We start from the raw sequence: 19,201 nt of genomic DNA, 5'->3' as shown, positions 1-19,201 counted from the left end.
ATACAAATACAACATTCTGAACAACAACATTTCGCAAATGCGGAAACTAAAAATTCCCATTCAAAATACATGTATGCGATGTAATATTCGATGTTTATATAGACCATATGACATTTTGCTTGAAATAGCAATGTCTCTATCTCAAAGCTGTCTAGTTAATAATATCAATATATATATATAGGTACTCACATGATTACTTTGTATGTAAATTGTAACTTACAGGGAAGAAATTCTGCAACTGCGTCTTGTTGCTCCTCCGTGTCCCGTTTTACAGCTGTTCAGTCCGTATGCAAATTTAAGTTGTCGAACTTTTATCCAATGGTACGCATCGAAACATCGCGTTGATAAAATTGACCAATAACAAATGCCGTTAAAAATATGAAGATCTATTTTCCCCGCGAAACTGTTCCCGCCTCGTACTGCTGTCGTCAACAACTTCTATGCGTACGTACGTACGTACGTACGTGTACGCGTGTGTGTTGCATGCCTTGGGGACTGTACAGTTCATTCAGTACAGAAAAACAACAACAATGCAACGCCATTTATTTTTAATTAATATACGACATGTAAATTCGACGTCCTCGTCCTCGTCAAATTCCAAAAACTAAATATGTTGTCAGTCATTAAATAAGTTTGGGGTGTATCTTAGTTTCTTGGTTCTAGATGACTTTCTATATGACCGGTGGTCAGGTGTATGATTCGATTGTGCGGCGATCGCGATACAGACGTTTTATTTGAACGTCTACTATGCTATGCGTATATACATACGTTCCGGTCTCACAGGCATTGTTACCCGAGATATGTATCAAAATGTTTCTATCATAATACAATAAAATGTCGATAATATCTATAATGTTGACGTATTTAGCCAACTATATATGAAAGGGGTAAAACTACACTTGTTTCTGATCGCGCAAGTCAACTCACCGCTTCACATCAAATGTTACGTGATCTCCGCATTCTCGCAAACCAGAGCAATTATTTCTTCCGCTACACTTCGAAATACAGTGTGACGGCTCGTTAAGAACGGTGCCACAGGCCGTGGTTTGCGACGATGAAGGTCCGTAGTTGATGGATCTATACATTGCAATTTCCTATATATTTCACTATCCTATATCTTTTTATTTTATTTCCTAGTCTCCTATTTGATCATATATTAAATTCAAAAGGCAGATAAGCTTAATTGAAGTTGTTACAAGTGTAATGCAAGCTACAGATAGTCTTAAGAGTAAAATTTGATAACTTCGAATTCATCACGTAGACTCAGATAAGATTGTAACATTGTACATATGATCGGGAGTTACTGGTTTCATATCCGCGGTATCCTCATTCATTACAGCTTGTAAACACGGAAACTTGAAAGACAACTGTTTACAATTTTGGCTTGTTACTTTGGCTGAGAAAACACTTCCACTGCAGTGTACCATGTCATTTCGTAATATTAAGTTTATGTATTAACACGAAATGAAATAAAAGTCTACCGAAAGGGAAAAGTCTGGGCAAGACGCTCTGTTACACTTGACAAGTGTTCATCCATTTCTTTCTTTCTTTCTTTCTTTCTTTCTTTCTTTCTTTCTTTCTTTCTTTCTTTCTTTCTTTCTTTCTTTCTTTCTTTCTTTCTTTCTTTCTTTCTTTCTTTCTTTCTTTCTTTCTTTCTTTCTTTCTTTCTTTCTTTCTTGAATTTCTTTCTTGAATTTCTTGAATTTCCTGCAAGGTTTTATGGGTCTTCTGGTGCTGACATCATATAACATACTGTCTTTGTTTTTACATTTGTTTTTGTATTTGTCTTATAAGAGGGGGACAAATCTGACATCGGATCTTTTCCTCATAAACCCTACGAAATCCCCAAAATGGCTGAGCACATGTCAAGTGCAGTATGGCTTCTTTGAAATTTTTATTTTATGATTCAATATTTTCATAGTACTAATAAGCTTATGGTTAATAACCGATAACCCGACCGTCGCCGACACTAGTGTGAGCCACCGACCCTAAAAAAATTTTACATTCAAAAGCCTAGGATAAAAATTGTGAGAATTTACTTCTATTTACGTGTGATTTAAACACATTTTACATTCAAAGGGGTAAAATGGTGAGTATTTACTTAATTTTCTTCATTTCTCTTTTCTTGCGAAAGTAATAATAGTCATTTTTAAAATCCCATTCCAGAGAAACCATGACTTTTAATAGTGCAGCAATCTGCATATTTGTGTGATCGTCTACTTCACACATATACTCTTCATTTACTTTTTAAAATAAATTTCGTCATATCAAACTATCACAGAACTTGCGACCAACCAGTATTTTGCTTTAGGATCGACGCAATTTCTCCCGAAAAAGTTTTAATTTTATTTAAATAAAATAAAAATCCGACCTACCTACCCTATTTCCCAAAACCATTATGTTATCGGAAACAAAATTTTTATTTTAAAAAATCCTAATAAATCATACAATTGTACTTACAACAGACAGAAATAAGTATAACTTGGATTTTCCCTTGACATGTATAGAGTTTCTTAAATGGGGAAAGGAATATTATTTCTGAGAGCGATGTCAGAAAATAACCTGAAAAGTCCAGTCGTTGTTTCCACCTTAATTAATTGTAATGGCTCACCAACGAGATAGTGGTTACATTAGCGGACCAACTACTGAACCTATTAGACTATCAGAAAAGAGAAAATTACATGTATGCTATTTTCTGTCTATTTTTCAGCGCACTCTATTTTGTAAAATACACCGTGACGGGGCGCCCTCATGCATCGGTGATCCCACTTGATCAAGACCGTTGAGGGTAGAACTGAGAAGTTGGAAGTTGGAAGTCCCCTGACGGCTTTCGTAGATATGCATCACCAGATATAGATCGGTCAAAAAAGTAAAACTGGTCTACATGTCTCCCAGATACGGTCACGTATTCAAACACAGAAAATATTCAAATGAGCGTTTCAATCAGCATCCGATGTTAACTTCACCCGCGTTGTAAAGACAGTCTATTGCAGTTCCTCTGAGAGATGTTTTTCTCTCATAATAATAATAATAATAATAATAATAATAATATAATATAATATCGCCAACGTCCAGTCACGAGACCGAAAATGGTAACCAGAATAGTTGGTATTGTTTTCTGTTTATTCCATTTTCTCCGTATGTGTCAAGTTTTTAATCCAGAAACTTTCAAGTTTTATTTCTGTATATTAGAACTTGTGCTTGTTTCCTGTTCTTATTTTACTATTTTTTCCGTTATGTTTATAAGCTTCCATTTAATTTTGCCACCAACACTTCTAAGAATTGTATTTTTGTTGTTATTGTGAAACTCGTACCAGCCCAAATTTGTATTTATTATCTACATGTACGGTCCATGGACATTGATTAGTTCCTACAAACTATTTCCATGGCCCTCACCAGAAATGTTCTATCCGTTGCTTTCAGAGTTTGTGTATATATTTTTCTCTTCTGGTGGAATAAATTTCAATTCAAAAGTGTTAGTCTATACAATTAGTTTCCATATCTTCTCAAGTCCTACTATTTTGAAGTCGGCAAGGGAGTGGTTGGCTGAGTTGAAATGGTTTGGTACCAGATGTGTTTTGTCAAGTAAAATAGGGTTGTTAAAACTACACCTTCATTTATTGGTACATACTTTCTCTCCTGCCTTGAATCCCTCCTCACTGATCACATTACAGTGAAATTGAATTAGTCACTATAATCTAGCACACAAAATGGTTGACTTGTTGCATGGAGCAAACCATTTTCAACTGGGTGGAGTATGAAATATATTAGTTTCAAGAGTTATTACCCCTTTTAGCTGTCTGTACAGTTGTGGGTCCTGATGAACAAGAGAGTAAATATATCTAATCCTTATCATGGCTCCACTGATAAGAGACCACTAATGTGAGAACCTGAGATTTAATGATGGGCCTTTAATGGTTTGAAATCCAAGCACTTTATTAAAAGACAGTTAAGATATGTATGGAGTGTATGTACCATCTCAAGCACTTTATTAAAAGACAGTTAAGATATGTATGGAGTGTATGTACCATCTCAAGCCAGTTAAGATATGTATGGAGTGTATGTACCATCCCAAGCACTTTATTAAAAGACAGTTAAGATATGTATGGAGTGTATGTACCATCTCAAGCCAGTTAAGATATGTATGGAGTGTATGTACCATCTCAAACCAGTTAAGATATGTATGGAGTGTATGTACCATCTCAAGCCAGTTAAGATATGTATGGAGTGTATCATAGACCCTACACCAACTGGTGTAGGGTCTATGAGTGTATGTACCATCTCAAGCCAGTTAAGATATTATGGAGTGTATGTACCATCTCAAGCCCTTTATTAAAAGACAGTTAAGATATGTATGGAGTGTATGTACCATCTCAAGCCAGTTAAGATATGTATGGAGTGTATGTACCATCTCAAGCCCTTTATTAAAAGACAGTTAAGATATGTATGGAGTATATGTACCATCTCAAGCCAGTTAAGATATGTATGGAGTGTATGTACCATCTCAAGCCCTTTATTAAAAGACAGTTAAGATATGTATGGAGTGTATGTACCATCTCAAGCCAGTTAAGATATGTATGGAGTGTATGTACCATCTCAAGCCAGTTAAGATATGTATGGAGTGTATGTACCATCTCAAGCCAGTTAAGATATGTATGGAGTGTATGTACCATCTCAAGCCCTTTATTAAAAGACAGTTAAGATATGTATGGAGTGTATGTACCATCTCAAGCCCTTTATTAAAAGACAATTAAGATTTGTATGGAATGCATGTACCATCTCAAATATTCACATACTCTGAATAAAGTTTGAAAAATATTTGGTTTAATTTGGTCAATTAAAAATGAAATAATCCAATGAATTGCAGCAAAGAAATCAACAAAAGAGTTTTGCTGACAGTAACACAGCAAACCAACATACAACATAAACTTGGATCAAATCATTGAAAATAAGATACACTCAGTAGCATGATACTTTGTTACGTAATTATACCATCAAAAATTCACAATGTCTGAACTGGAAGTAAGTGCTAAAAACGCCTTTAAAAAACTCTTCAAAATAAACTGTCTTTATTTACATGTAAAGTCAGTAGTAAAAGTTGAAAATAAACTGCAATAACACTGAGAAAAAAGGCAGCAGGACTTGGTCCAAACATGCTTTATGAAAGAATGTCATGTGTAGCTATTGCTTTCCATTGTTAAACTCTTAGACTAATAAAAGTTGTCGGTGGCATCTCTGCACGTTTAGCATCTAAGCAACATCACCAGTGAAAGCTTTGAATCTGTATTCAAGGTCCATATGGCGAGAATTTAACTCTCGGTGAAGTGCTTCAGCCTAGGCAATAGAAAGAAGACATAAGTGATATATTAATATACATAACATACATACATACATACATACATACATACATACATACATACATACATACATACATACATACACACACATACATACATACATACATAACATACATAACATACATACATACATATAAATGATATATACATACATACATACATACATACATTATACATACAGCACTTTCTATGAAATAACTTATACCGATGGGATAATATATTTAAAGCCACCAGATAGCTGTAACATTTTTTTGCTATATCTTGTTAATTTTTGGCTCTTGAAAAATATACAACAAATCTTTAGTAGAAATAGTTCAGTCATTCTCATTAGTTCATGGAAGTAATCTTTACTAATTATGGCCTGTATTTTGTACACTGGATTGAAGTTTGTATATAAAAAATCATGAATCAGGAACAGCCCAGGTTACAGCCATGAATCAGGAACAGCCCTGGTTACAGCCATAATCAGCAACAGCCCTGGTTACTTGTTTTTCAACATAATGTAAATTTGTGGTTTGATCATCTTTAACTCTAGGGTCTATGGTTGGATACATATTCCCATTATTTCTACTACAACATAAATAAATAAATCTAAAATATGACCAAAACTTGTAAGAAATATGATTGCAGTTACAGCTACTGTGGTTTTAAAGTCCAATATCACAACACAGTATTAATGACATCCATGTAATGATAGACATCTTTCTTGCAGTATTTCTCTCTCATAATTTTTCATTCTGTAAGTGGAACTCTCTTGGACTTAATGCATCATTGGTTTCTAATTTGTGAGAAGAGAAAACATCACAAAAACTATGCAACATATGGCTCCTTGTTTCCAAGATGCACTGCCTTCCTTGCCATCATAGTCAAAGTTTAAAAAAACAATGTTTGATTATCTTTTGTTTTGTACAGAATATTGTGTATGCTACTAAGGGGAAGAAAACTGCTGGTTCACAGTATTTCAACATTTACCAAGTATGTCCTTACTATAAGTATGAACTGTTCTTACTTATATTAAGGACGTACCCGGTAAATGTTGAAATACTTTTTAAAAAAGTGATAGCTGTTGGTTATAAAAACAACAGAAACACATCAAACTGACACCACTCCCTGTTGACAATATAATTTCAAAAGTTTATGATGAAATTGAACAGTCAACCAAGGAGTAATCTTGAAAGTGATGGTTGTTATGCAATGCATCTTGGGAGCCAAGAGTGGACTATACAAGTACAGGGTAAGGCTTCATATTTGAATAGTTAAATTACCCAAAGATACAACTCTACATGGCCTAATTGTCTAGAAGCAAAATAGTGAACTACAGAGGTGCATACATCCAACCTTGAACTAGGCATTATCAAAACTATCAATACTATGTATACAAACACTGCACAATTGATAATTAGCTTAATTTCACAATTGATTTATGAAAGAAACTGACCATGAGATATTTGACTTACAAATGGATAACACACAGTGTGGGGTTACTCTTTACATATGCATGTTTAGCAAGTCTTTACTGATAAGGTTCAAAATACATGAGAGTATTGGATGTTGTCATAGTTGGTACTAAGCCTACGCTCAAGTGAGTTAATGTAACTATTACTACATATAAATTAGTCAGCTAGGGTTGAGTTAGGTATCAGCAAACAAAGCTGGGTTCACCATTTGCTACTGATAAACTTAAACACAGTTGTTACCTTTATAAACAGAAAGGGGTATTACCATGGCAATATCTCACATTAATGTTGCTGTGTATGATTGTTTCATACCACGTACATTCATACAATTTTACTTTTGTGAAAACTCACTTTACAATATAAACCAGTTTTAATACCAAAAACAGAAAGTCGTGTGGCTAGACAGAAATCTTTCTAATTGAATGGTGCTATATTTTATTGTCTGGCATTTCTACATCTTGGTAGATCTGTACTTATTTGGGGCACAAGGTGAGCGTATTCTATTTACTGATGTATACTTTACGTAAGTAAAAAGCTTATAAACTCAGCTTGTGCCACTTTAAATGGATCAAATGTATTTTAATTCATTTGTTAAGCAAAGATGATAAAATGTACCAGTGTTATAATAGCCACATTTTTCTCAAGCCAGACATTAAAATTTAACAATATTAATATCATTTTTGTAGAGTCAAACAAGGTTCTATTTGAGGTTCACTGGCTTTACTTGTATCAACCTAATGATACAGATATTAAAATAATCTGAATGTGAATCCAACTTTGCAGGCAGTATGGCTACATTTGATAGTTAAGTGCAAACAATGCTCCACTCTACTTTAGGACACTATGTCTATAGGTGCATCTAGTAAGATGTACAACTACATTATGTATTAACATGATACAACTTACAGTGAGTGGGTTACATGGAACATATTTTAATTCTTTGTAATTTAGGTTATCACATTAGTCATTGGTACTGTATATTCGCAGGTTAAATCAAAATAACTGAGGGGCTAATTGGGAGTGGTGGGGGGGGGGGGAGGAGGAGGAGGAGGAGGAGCTGATTGGGGGTTGTGGCCCTGGAGAGGGACTGGTTAGAAAGGGTAGATGTGAACATTACCCACATCAATTATTTCATTATGTTGATGAATGGTTATTAATAGGTAGCATTAAAATGATAATTAATAGATGGAGTTTAATTGCAACTGAACTGAACTCGACTGAACTGAATGGGTGATTTTGAACTGAATGGGTGACATGTAACCATTGAATAGCCAAGTATTGAATAGCCAAGTAGAACATAATATTGCACCAATTTGTAGTGTAACTGATGATAACAAAACATAGTTAGTAGAAATAAAAATGTACCATAACAACCTCCTCACCCCCCTGTAATTAATTTTCTAAAGTTATGCAATAGTCCACTTTTACTTACTACTAATTTAGATAAACAATGTCATGTTATAATGACCCTAACCCTAACCCTAACCCTAACCCTAACCCTAACTTGGATAATGTCCAGTTTAAGTTACTGTAATACTAAAATGTCCAGTTTATCAAGTTACTGTGATACATAACGTCCAGTTTATCAAGTTACTGTAATACTAAAATGTCCAGTTTATCAAGTTACTGTGATTGTGATACACAATGTTCACTGTATCAGGTTAATGATACATAATAATGTCCACTCTATTAAATAACTGTGATACACAAAGTTAAGTTTATCACATCACTATGAAAGTGTCCACTTTATCAAATCATCGTAATACACAATATTTAGTTTATCAAGTTACCATGATTAATGTGATGTACAGTTTAACATGATTGAAAACATGGAATGAAAATGTCTAGTTTATTATAATATCAAGTTACTGTGATGCACAATGTCCAGTTTATCAAGTTACTGTGATGCACAATGTCCAGTTTATCAAGTTACTGTGATGCACAATGTTCAGTTTATCAAGTTACTGTGATACAAAATGTCCAGTTTATCAAGTCATTGTGATACATTGTCCAGTTTATCAAGTTACTGTGATATACAATGTCCAGTTTATCAAATTACTATGATACACAATGTCCAGTTTATCAAGTTACTGTGATACACAATGTCTAGTTTATCAAGTTACTGTGGTACACAATGTCCAGTTTATCAAGTTATTGTGCTACATAAGGTCCAGTTTATCAAGTCATTGTGATACAAAATGTCCAGTTTATCAAGATAAATACTGTGATACACACTCATTAGTTTACTAAATTTAATACTATGATGTCCAGTTTATTAAGTTCATGTGATATATCATATCAGATTCGAACATTTGGTGTATAATTCCAGTCAAGAGATTGTGATTCACAATGTTCACATCATTCATGTTATTGAACTACAACAACAGTACAATATTTACCTTGTCTCCATGACTTGTTATCAAAATACATGTTTGGCATATAATGCACAATACAGGCAATTAGTTTTATTTTTGGTAGGAGGTTTATTCTTTGGTGTCATAAAATCACAGATATGGAAAAGTAATTGTATTATAAAAGTTTGTGATGTAAATGGCATTATTAGACATGTAGTCTGTGGCACCCAGGGATGATGTTGGTTTGTATGTGTACATGGAAGTGTGGAAATGAAAAGAGGGGGACTTCAGTTTATTGGTCTGTATGTGTACACGAAAGTGTGGAAATGAAAAAAATAGTGCCAATGGCATTGTAGCACAACTGTATTTGGCTGTTGCTATGGACATGGTCTTGTTGCTAGGGATATTTCAAACATTTTTGGAAACTTTATTACCTTGCCTACCCTTCCCACCTTTCATCTTTGCAATATAAACCATCATTTAGCTGTTGCTATGGATGTGGTCCTGTTGCTAGGCATATTTGTATACATTTTTTTAATCTTTAGTCGCTTACCTACCCATCCCTGATTAAAATAATTATCAGTTATTTGCCAGAGGTCGAAAAAACAATAACTGAATTTAAATAATTATCAAGTGAGGGAAATGAAATAATCAAGTAAACACATCGGCAATGAGAAAAAAAATATATATATAAAATAACTTTAAACTTCTGGCTGGACCACAAAAACAGTTTGTTCAAACTAGTTGAGTTCACGGCCCAAGGAAAACATATACAGTAATATATACATATAACACCAAAAATAATAAATAACAGACCAAAACTAAGGCAAAAAAAACAACAACAAAAACCCCACACAAACCAAAAACATGCATGAAGAGCAATGTCTTTATACAAAACATTACGCCTGTCGAAAATATATACAAGGGCAAACGTTATCTTTGTAATATGCATCGTCATTTTACTGTTGCTAAGGGCATGGTCATTGTTGCTAGGGTCAATTGTGCCAAATGTTTTCAACAATAACTCCAGAATAATACCTCCAGAAACATCCCCAAGTTTCAACCCATTCACCATGCAGTTTCAAGATATAAGATTTTGACCAAAATTGAGATTTTAAGACCTAATTTGCATATCGCTGATGGGATCACCACCTTATGAACACAGCTTCCACTATGCATTAGTTTTGGAATTATAGACTTTTGACCAAAAAGACACATTTTAGCCCTAATTTGCATATCACTGATGGGATAATCATAAATACCTAATCTAAACTCCACTAATAAAAACATTCCATTCCCATCATATTTCAACTCAATCTGCTCAATAATTTTGAAATTATAGATTTTTGTCCAAAAAGACACATTTTTATACCTAATTTGCAGATCACTGATGGGATCATTATGTCATGAACAATTCTGAATATAAACACCGTCAATAACATTCAAATGGAATTTCATCCTAATCTGCTGGGTAGTTTTGCAATTATAGATTTTTGACCAAAAAGACACATTTTAGCCCTAATTTGCATATCATTGATGGGATCATTATGTCATGAACAATTCGTAATCTAAATACCAATAAGAACGTTCTGTTCCCATCATATTTAAACCCTATCTGCTCCATAATTTTGGAATTAAAGATTGTTGACCAAAAAGACACATTTGTATACCTAATTTGCATATCACTGATTGGATCATCATGTCATGAACAACTCTTAATTTAAACACCTCTAAGAACATTCCAACTGAATTTGAGATCGATCTGCTGGGTAGTTTTGGTGTTTAAGTTTTTTGACCAAGAATAACATTTTTTGACCCAAATCACACACCGGTGGTAAGGTCATTTTCATTTGAACAATTTCCCAACTAGACACCCAAGGTAATACACCCACCAAAGATTATGGCAATCGGTCCAGTGGTTTTTGACTTTAAGTTGTTGACACACACACACACACACACACACACACACACACACACACACACACACACACACACACACACACACACACACAAACACACAGACAGACAGACAGACAGACAGACAGACAGACAGACACTTAGCGATGCCTATAGCACTCACTACTGAACCTTAAAAGTTCAGTTGTGCTAAAAGGGGGGACTTCAGTTTAACCATGTAATATGTACCAATATACCATTACCGGTACCGGGTACGGGTAATTATTCTTTTTGCCTCAAAGACTGCTGTCTTGACACAAGAAGTTAAATTAAACCTAAATCTACATAAATAACTTTTATCCTCTTGTAAACTGTCATCATGTGAAGATAAAAGCAAAATATGTTCCTTGGTTTAAGAAATGGAGAAAGAGATAAGATAATTTGAGAACATCAAAAAAAGTTCCTACGTCACACTTTTGACTTACGCTTGTTTAAAAGAGTCTAAGTTTGGAATACCTAGCCGGGAGAGGCAACTGAAAAAATTAAGAAAAATATTAACATTTGGAAAAAGAGATATTTTGTTACCACTATTGTCATAACAAGGCCAGTGTTTTTGCTAAGGTTATCAAACCCCTGTAACTGAACATCTGAGAGGAACTCTTTTAAAGTTGACAAAAATCATATACATGTGGTGTACCTTTGCCATAGAGGGAGGAAAATCTAGTAAATTGTAGTTTCCTACATGTCTTATCAACATTTTAGGAATCCTATTCAACAGTCAAAAAAGGCAATTCAGGTGAAATTTTTCACAACCTTATCAAAAACACTGACAGCATAAAGACACTTCAAAGTTATCATTAGTCACACTACACACAACACTTAATAGAGAAGTATTCCATACAAAGGCAAGTATAAATTTTGAGAATTTAAAACCAATAACATATTGTATGTTGGTTTTTGTTCTTAAAAGTCAAGATTGATTAGTTAGAAATATTTTAGTAGATGTAGATACAGTATGTCTGGTTTATTAGGTGTTACAGCATCTATATTTTCAAGATATTCAAAATCTCTGCTTCCAATGCCAGTGTTCTCCCTAGGGATAATTTGCATAGATTAACGATAATTTGCATCATTTCAATAACATGATAATTTACATAATTATTTGCATATCGATAACATGGTAATCTTCACAATGGTTTGCATAGTGATCAACAGATAACATGTATGTCTTCAACTTTGATGCATTGTATATATAATTTCTTGTTTGCCAGACGGGAAAGAGACAGATGGGAACAAGAAATTTGATGAAAACTTGTTGGTAGTTACTAAATGTCCTGACCAAAATGAGTACATGTTACATTGTCAGTGATGTGGTCACAAAAGACAGGGAAAGCAAAAACTGTAGTGTACTGTCAGTGACAGCTAACACCAATAACTACATAGTCAAGGGATCTTGTAGTAAACTTGCAATAAAAACAAGGTAGACTATATAGTATTAAAGTACATTATAGCACTCGTACTAGTAGTAGGTAGTTTGATGTCGAAATACCCAATACATCTTTATTTGGCTGATTATACTGCCACCTAGAGGCCAGTTGTAGCTATGAAATTTGTCATTCTGATGAGGATCATCAACCAGGGTATATCAAAATGAAACTCGATGTTCTTTACTATTAAGTCAAACTCCTTGTGCATTGTAACATTTCTAATTCACAAGTTAGTTATAGCATTTGGTCTTCTTCATCTTGATATGCCTTACATTCCTCAATGCTATCCAGTTTGTCACTTAATGTCTTGGAGATTGACAATAACAAATCAAATTATTGAGTGCAATGTGATATCTGATTTTTACTTTATAATTTGTAGTCAATCAAGGTCACAATAAGAGCAATTTGATGAGTTCAAAGGTTACAAAAAGAAGACAGGGGACATGACTTCTAGCACAATTGTGAAATAACCCTGTTAAGTGATTTAATGTTGAATTTTGAAAGTAACCGTCTAAAATATTGCTTTACAGTCTTATCGGTCAAATCTGACTGGCTTCATGCAGACAATATATATAATTGATATAGTTTAAGATTGTCTTATTGCTTTCTTTTGTACACACAATATAGACAGTTGTCTTTACTACCCTGTACAAATACTGACATGTGATTTGTATTAACAGTATATACATACATACATGCATTATCCAAATATCTGATAATATCAAACGCATCATGCCTGTTACTTTTATCCCATGCAATCATCATTTTCATGTTTGGAATACATAATTATTAAATTTATTTTATGATATTTCTCATGTCTAACTATACATGTACTGTATTCTAACTATACATGTACTGTATTCTAACTATACATGTACTGTATTCTAACTATACATGTACTGTATTCTAACTATACATGTACTGTATTCTAACTATACATGTACTGTATTCTAACTATACATGTACTGTATTACATGTATGTGTAATTGAATGGGATTAACATACATCATGTAATTGTGTGATGTAGGCATCCTACACTGTAAACCATACATTTTGTTTGTTCATTCATACTTTGGGCCAAAGTGATTTAGAGTGAGATAATATGACACCATAGACAAGTTATGTCACTATGTGACACACAATGAGTTAACCTTATGAGTTCACAGGTGAGTTAGGTTACTATGTTGTTAGTAACACACAGTGAGTTAACTTTATGAGTTCACAGGTGAGTTAGGTCTTCTATAATTTGTTAGTAACACAGTGAGTTAACTTTATGAGTTCACTTAGGTTACTATGTTGTTAGTGACACATAGTGAGTTAACTTTATGAGTTCACTTAGGTTACTATGTTGTTAGTGACACATAGTGAGTTAACTTTATGAGTTCACTTAGGTTACTATGTTGTTAGTGACACATAGCGAGTTAACTTTATGAGTTCACTTAGGTTACTATGTTGTTAGTGACACATAGTGAGTTAACTTTATGAGTTCACTTAGGTTACTATGTTGTTAGTGACACATAGTGAGTTAACTTTATGAGTTCACAGGTGAGTTAGGTCTTGAAGATTGTGAATGTCACAGTGAGGTAACTATTTATGAGTTTACAAGTGAGTTCAGTCTTCTATGTTGTGAGTTCCACAGTGGGTAATCTTTGAGACTTCATGAGTTAGTGAGTTAGGTCTTCAATGTTGTTAGTGGCACATAATGAGTTAACTATATGAGTTTACAAGTGATTCAGGTCTTGAATGATGTAAGCGACAAAGTTAGTTAATTTTGAAAGTTCATGCGTGAATTAGGTCTGAATCAGTATATTGTTAGTGACCCATAGTGAGTTAACTATATGAGTTTAAAAGTGAGTTAGGTCTGTTAGTGACACATAGTGAGTTAACTTTCTGAGTTTACAAGTGAGTTAGGTCTTATACGACGTCCAGTTAATGTCTCATCACAAAATTTCCTACAGAGAGGTGACTAAACTTTAGGGATATTTGACAAATTTGGGGTATCTGATCAAACTTGATTTCCACGACAGTGCAAGTTGTATTAGTATCACACACCAAGACTGAATAATCTCAATGACAATACAACAAGCCATATTGCTGACTAAGATGGCTCACTTTTAAATTAATCTTACAAACTGATCTGTAACCTAGGAATTTGAAATTCGTATATTTGAATCAATCTGAAATAAAAGAGTACACAAATGGCCGGAAATTTTGACTAGTTTCATTCCTTATTGAAGTAATAACACAGTTCAATAGCAATTCTAAGAAAAGGAAAGAAAAGAAAATGTAAGTGTTTATTTTGTTGTCATGATAATCATGTATAACCTTTAGAGGATGTCAAATTCACACTGTCAGCAATATGGCATAAGTAAGTAAGTAAAATCAAAAGCAATTGCACAAATAACAAGTCTTCATTGATGACATACAACCCTACCAGGGACGTGGCTATCAGAATCAGTGTAACCACATCATGCAACTATACAGGACTATACATACCATCTCCAATTCTCTCTTGGCAGCTGCCATTTCTTCCTGTGGTGTTCCTTTTGGCTTTTGTCTTCTCTCTCTCATCATTTTTGTGTGTGCTTTGATCTTCTCCTCCACTTCTCTATCCCTTGCAATCCTACAAGTAATATTTTTGACATTAGAAATGAGTATATCTGATACCCATACTATTTCCAAAACTTATTCAAAGTGACAGTTTGATTTTAGATAACATTTTCTCAATTGAATTACGATGTCTCAATTCATGTGGTACAACATTCCATAGCTGTGGAGCAGCGTGTGAAAAGACACCTTGACCGAACATCTTTGTGTTTACTAATCTAGCCCTAAGCAGCCCTTGGCTGTTGGTCCGTAGATATGGTTGATGTGAGGTCATATGATGCAATATTAACTCAGACAGGATATCATTCAGAGAGGTACATGTATGGTAAACACTTGGCTGGTAAAGCTATCAATACAACAATCCCAAACCCATGTGTCTTCTCCACCTCACTATTTGTGATTTGTGCCTTTCACTTGAGGGAAGATTTCAATGTACAAAACACATTGGGTGAATATACCTGGTTTCTTCTAGTCTCTGTTTGGATCTTGGTGATAACATATTCTTTAATGCTTCATGACGGTTCCGCACTTCTTGCTGTTGACAGAAATTAATTATAAGAACCACATTAACATATATATATATAATATATAGACGTAAATACTAATTATTACTGCTCCAGGCATTTTTACTCTGAACATTTTCATAACTCAATTCCTCTTCCCCCCCCCCCATCCTCATCAAACCCTACCTATATGTTTAATCTAACGTTACACTAACAAGTAATTTGTCAATTGCTATTCCAGTTTACATTGTTCATACACACACACACACACACACACACACACACACACACACACACACACACACACATGCAGACAGACAGACAGACAGACATGGAGACAGACAGACAGACAGACACAGATGCAGATGCAGACACAGAGACAGACACACACACAGACACAGATACAGATACAGACATGGAGACAGACAGACAGACACAAACAACACACGCACACAGACACATACACAGACAGACAGACATACACAGTCAGACAGACAGACAGACGGACACAGACATAGACACACACACACACACATGCATCTACACTCTGTATACAACTCACATACACATTACACATCATCTTAATTCACTTCCACACAGATGAAGACACAGACAGAGACACATGGCATTTTGCCATGCTGGCAGCACTTCTTAACCTAAGTTCTAACACACAGTGGTGCTGTCTATAGGATAGACTAAAAAAAACCTATTTACATTTTCAGAATACTTACATATCAAGAAAATAGTGATGTGATCGTATCATGACTTGGGCAAAAAAAATGTTTGTTTCCGATAATATGACTTCAGAAAATAGGGTTGGTAGGGTGGATTTTTATTTTACTTTACTTTTTAAATTTTTAAAAAACTATTTCGACCCAAGATAAGATGCTTGTCGGTCACAATACTTCAAACTGTGAGAGTTTGATGAGGTGTAAAAGAAGTCAATGACGACAATTTTAAGATGAAGTAGATGAACACACTATGCAGACTGTACTTTTATAGTCTAAAAAGACCTGGTTTCTCTGGAATATGGTATGTTTAAAAGTGACTACTGTTGAGGTAATGGCATGAAGGTGGACACAGAAATAGAAGTAAATTGTTACCTTTTTACCTTTTTGCATGCAAAACATGTTTAGGATCAGCTTAAACTAGGGTCAGTCGGTTATCGGAAACACACTGTTTTTTTTTTTATTTGGCCTTAGCGATGACAGGGGACACAGGTGTTCATTACTACATCCTTTGTAAAGCTCACTCTCAATCACTAAATATAGTCTTGTGAGACATAAATTTAGAATTACCTTAATTCTATCCTCCTTAGTCATCATTTTCATGTAGGCTGGGTCTGTGTCATAAGGTGCCTGTGCTATAGGTTCATAGAAATCTGTAACACGTAAACAAAACAACTTCAAAACCAGGAACATGGCTACAACAACAAAAGCATGCACGCAGAAGGAAATTCGAAAAGACTTTTACTCGTAACTGAAAATATAGACTAGTTTGATGTAATCATTAAATCAAACACACAGTCACGCAGCAATCCAGGAAACCGTACACATGCAGCAATTCAGGATATCGTTAAACTCAAACACATGCATGCAGTAATCTATACACAGAGCATTGCAGATTACTGTTCACTCTCTCTGCCTGATACAACCACACAGAAATCAAGAAGAAATGACACATGGTACACTTTAAGAAAGCAAGATTGAGTTTCTTGCTACATTATGAGCTAACTTGCTACCATGCAGACATGAAATATAGACATCAAATCATTGGTGCCGGAATGTCTGTGTCTTGCTGCAGTAAGTTTAATTGGTTGATTTCATTCAGACTAAATGTAGCAAGAAATTGTGATCTCGTTATCGTAGAGTGTAGAATATGTCCAGTTTTTTATTAGTTTCTGTGTGGTTGTCTCAGAAAGTGAACAGTACTCTGCAACACGTTGTTTGACATCATTATACAATACATGCACATTACATCTGAAAAGACAAGCCCTGTCCCTATATGATTTGAATCAGAAACTGTTATAAGTTGTTCCAATCACCATAATTCACATCATTGTCACTTCTGCCCTATGACTTTCTACTTCTTGGATAGACAAACCAAATTATTCTACATCAACAGTCTCTGCTTGATTGCCTTTCAATTGAATCAATTCATCATAACATCAACATGTCTTTTTCCATTTTACAGGAAAGCACTAGGGACTTATAATAGGATTTAGAAATATCCATATCCTAAGGCACTAATACTTGTAATACCCAAAACGTTTCAATTATGCAGTTGCCATGCCATGGGTAAAATCGTTATGCTACAATGTACATCATTGAGCAAATTTATAAAAGCATTGATAGGTTTTTTCCTTCCTATGTTCATCTCATCTACCACTCAAATACCAAATATTGACGAAAGCTCTTTGTTCCCCAAAGTATGTATAGTATATCACTTTTAACCATCTCTGTCAACATCTTGATCTATTTAAACATGAATGGTACGACCTCCTTGGTTTTTATCATCTTTCACATACAAACTTTCCTCTCTGACTTGAACAATCTCCAAAGTAGATGCACAAAATAACATTATAAACAAGTAACCATGGTTACCATTACCATGGATTTTACTCCAACATGTCATGCATAAAAGCAAACATCCTTTACTCAGTCATGCTTACAAATTGACCAGTTTGAATTGAGTATTTAAAGTAGTGGATTGGTGAGCTGATTTCAATAAGAATCAGATTGTGCTGTAACATTAAACTCACAATTACATATACATATATTCACATACTGTTCATTATTAAAGTTAATAGCCCAAGGACCTGTCATCATCTTAGCATCTCAAGCTATCCTAAAATAACAACATGTTTTAGATTGCGAGAGTGAATGTTCATGGTCTCTGGGTTCATGTTTTGTATTGACAATTTCTACTCACAGAGTCAAAACAATTCTTGGAAGCCAATCCCCAATAGCCCATTGTAGTACTTCCCTGAGGATGCTGATGAGATGTCAGTGAAAATTTGGGATTCATTTCAAACTGTGAGTAGAAATTTCATTGCTATGTTTTCGATTCCATGAGATATTACGACCATGGCAAGTCTTTGGATTCAGTGAGATCTTATGACCATGGCAAGTCTTTGGGCTATTAATAGCTATAAGTAATAAAGTACTCAGAAAGGTGGAATGTGTTATTAACAGAAGACGTGTTCTCAAATGTGAAGTGCACAGTGTAACAAGCCGTGCTCCTACCTACATTAAAGTTGCTACAAGATACAATTTTACTAAAAGAAGAAAGTAAAAGAACTAAGTTTATTTTCAAGACATTTAATACAGATAACTGATCTATACATGCTAACTTATATATTTATAATGAAAGAATGATGGCAAAGATTTAAAGCTGTACTAGCTGTACTGGAATGTTTTTTGAAACTGTGTTGTTAGATAGGATGACTTACTCATAATATCGTACACCCTGAACAGTGTTGAATCAACCGTGGGTAAATTGTATTTGTGCATCTGTACACATAATATTGTACAATAAATC

At 34.3% G+C, this 19,201-nt stretch overlaps 1 protein-coding gene across 2 annotated transcripts in view; it reads right to left on the bottom strand.

Annotated features, from left to right (window-relative positions):
• Positions 1 to 4,836: 4,836 nt before the first annotated feature.
• The window catches only part of LOC144446636 (leucine-rich repeat-containing protein 27-like), a 28,894-nt gene continuing 14,529 nt past the window's right edge, over positions 4,837 to 19,201 (bottom strand). For both annotated transcript variants that reach the window (XM_078136444.1, XM_078136445.1), the window contains 4 exons: positions 16,960 to 17,042; positions 15,617 to 15,693; positions 15,048 to 15,174; positions 4,837 to 5,334 (listed from right to left, as the gene is read on the bottom strand). In XM_078136444.1, the coding sequence (XP_077992570.1) occupies positions 5,251 to 5,334; positions 15,048 to 15,174; positions 15,617 to 15,693; positions 16,960 to 17,042 (371 nt within the window). In that variant the 3' untranslated portion in view covers positions 4,837 to 5,250. The remainder of the gene's footprint in view (positions 5,335 to 15,047; positions 15,175 to 15,616; positions 15,694 to 16,959; positions 17,043 to 19,201) is intronic.

This window comes from Glandiceps talaboti, chromosome 15 (assembly GCF_964340395.1).
Source record: "Glandiceps talaboti chromosome 15, keGlaTala1.1, whole genome shotgun sequence".
Classification (NCBI taxonomy): domain Eukaryota; kingdom Metazoa; phylum Hemichordata; class Enteropneusta; family Spengelidae; genus Glandiceps; species Glandiceps talaboti.
The sequence above is the reverse complement of the archived record's forward strand: the minus strand, read 5'-3'. Positions and strand labels throughout refer to the sequence as shown.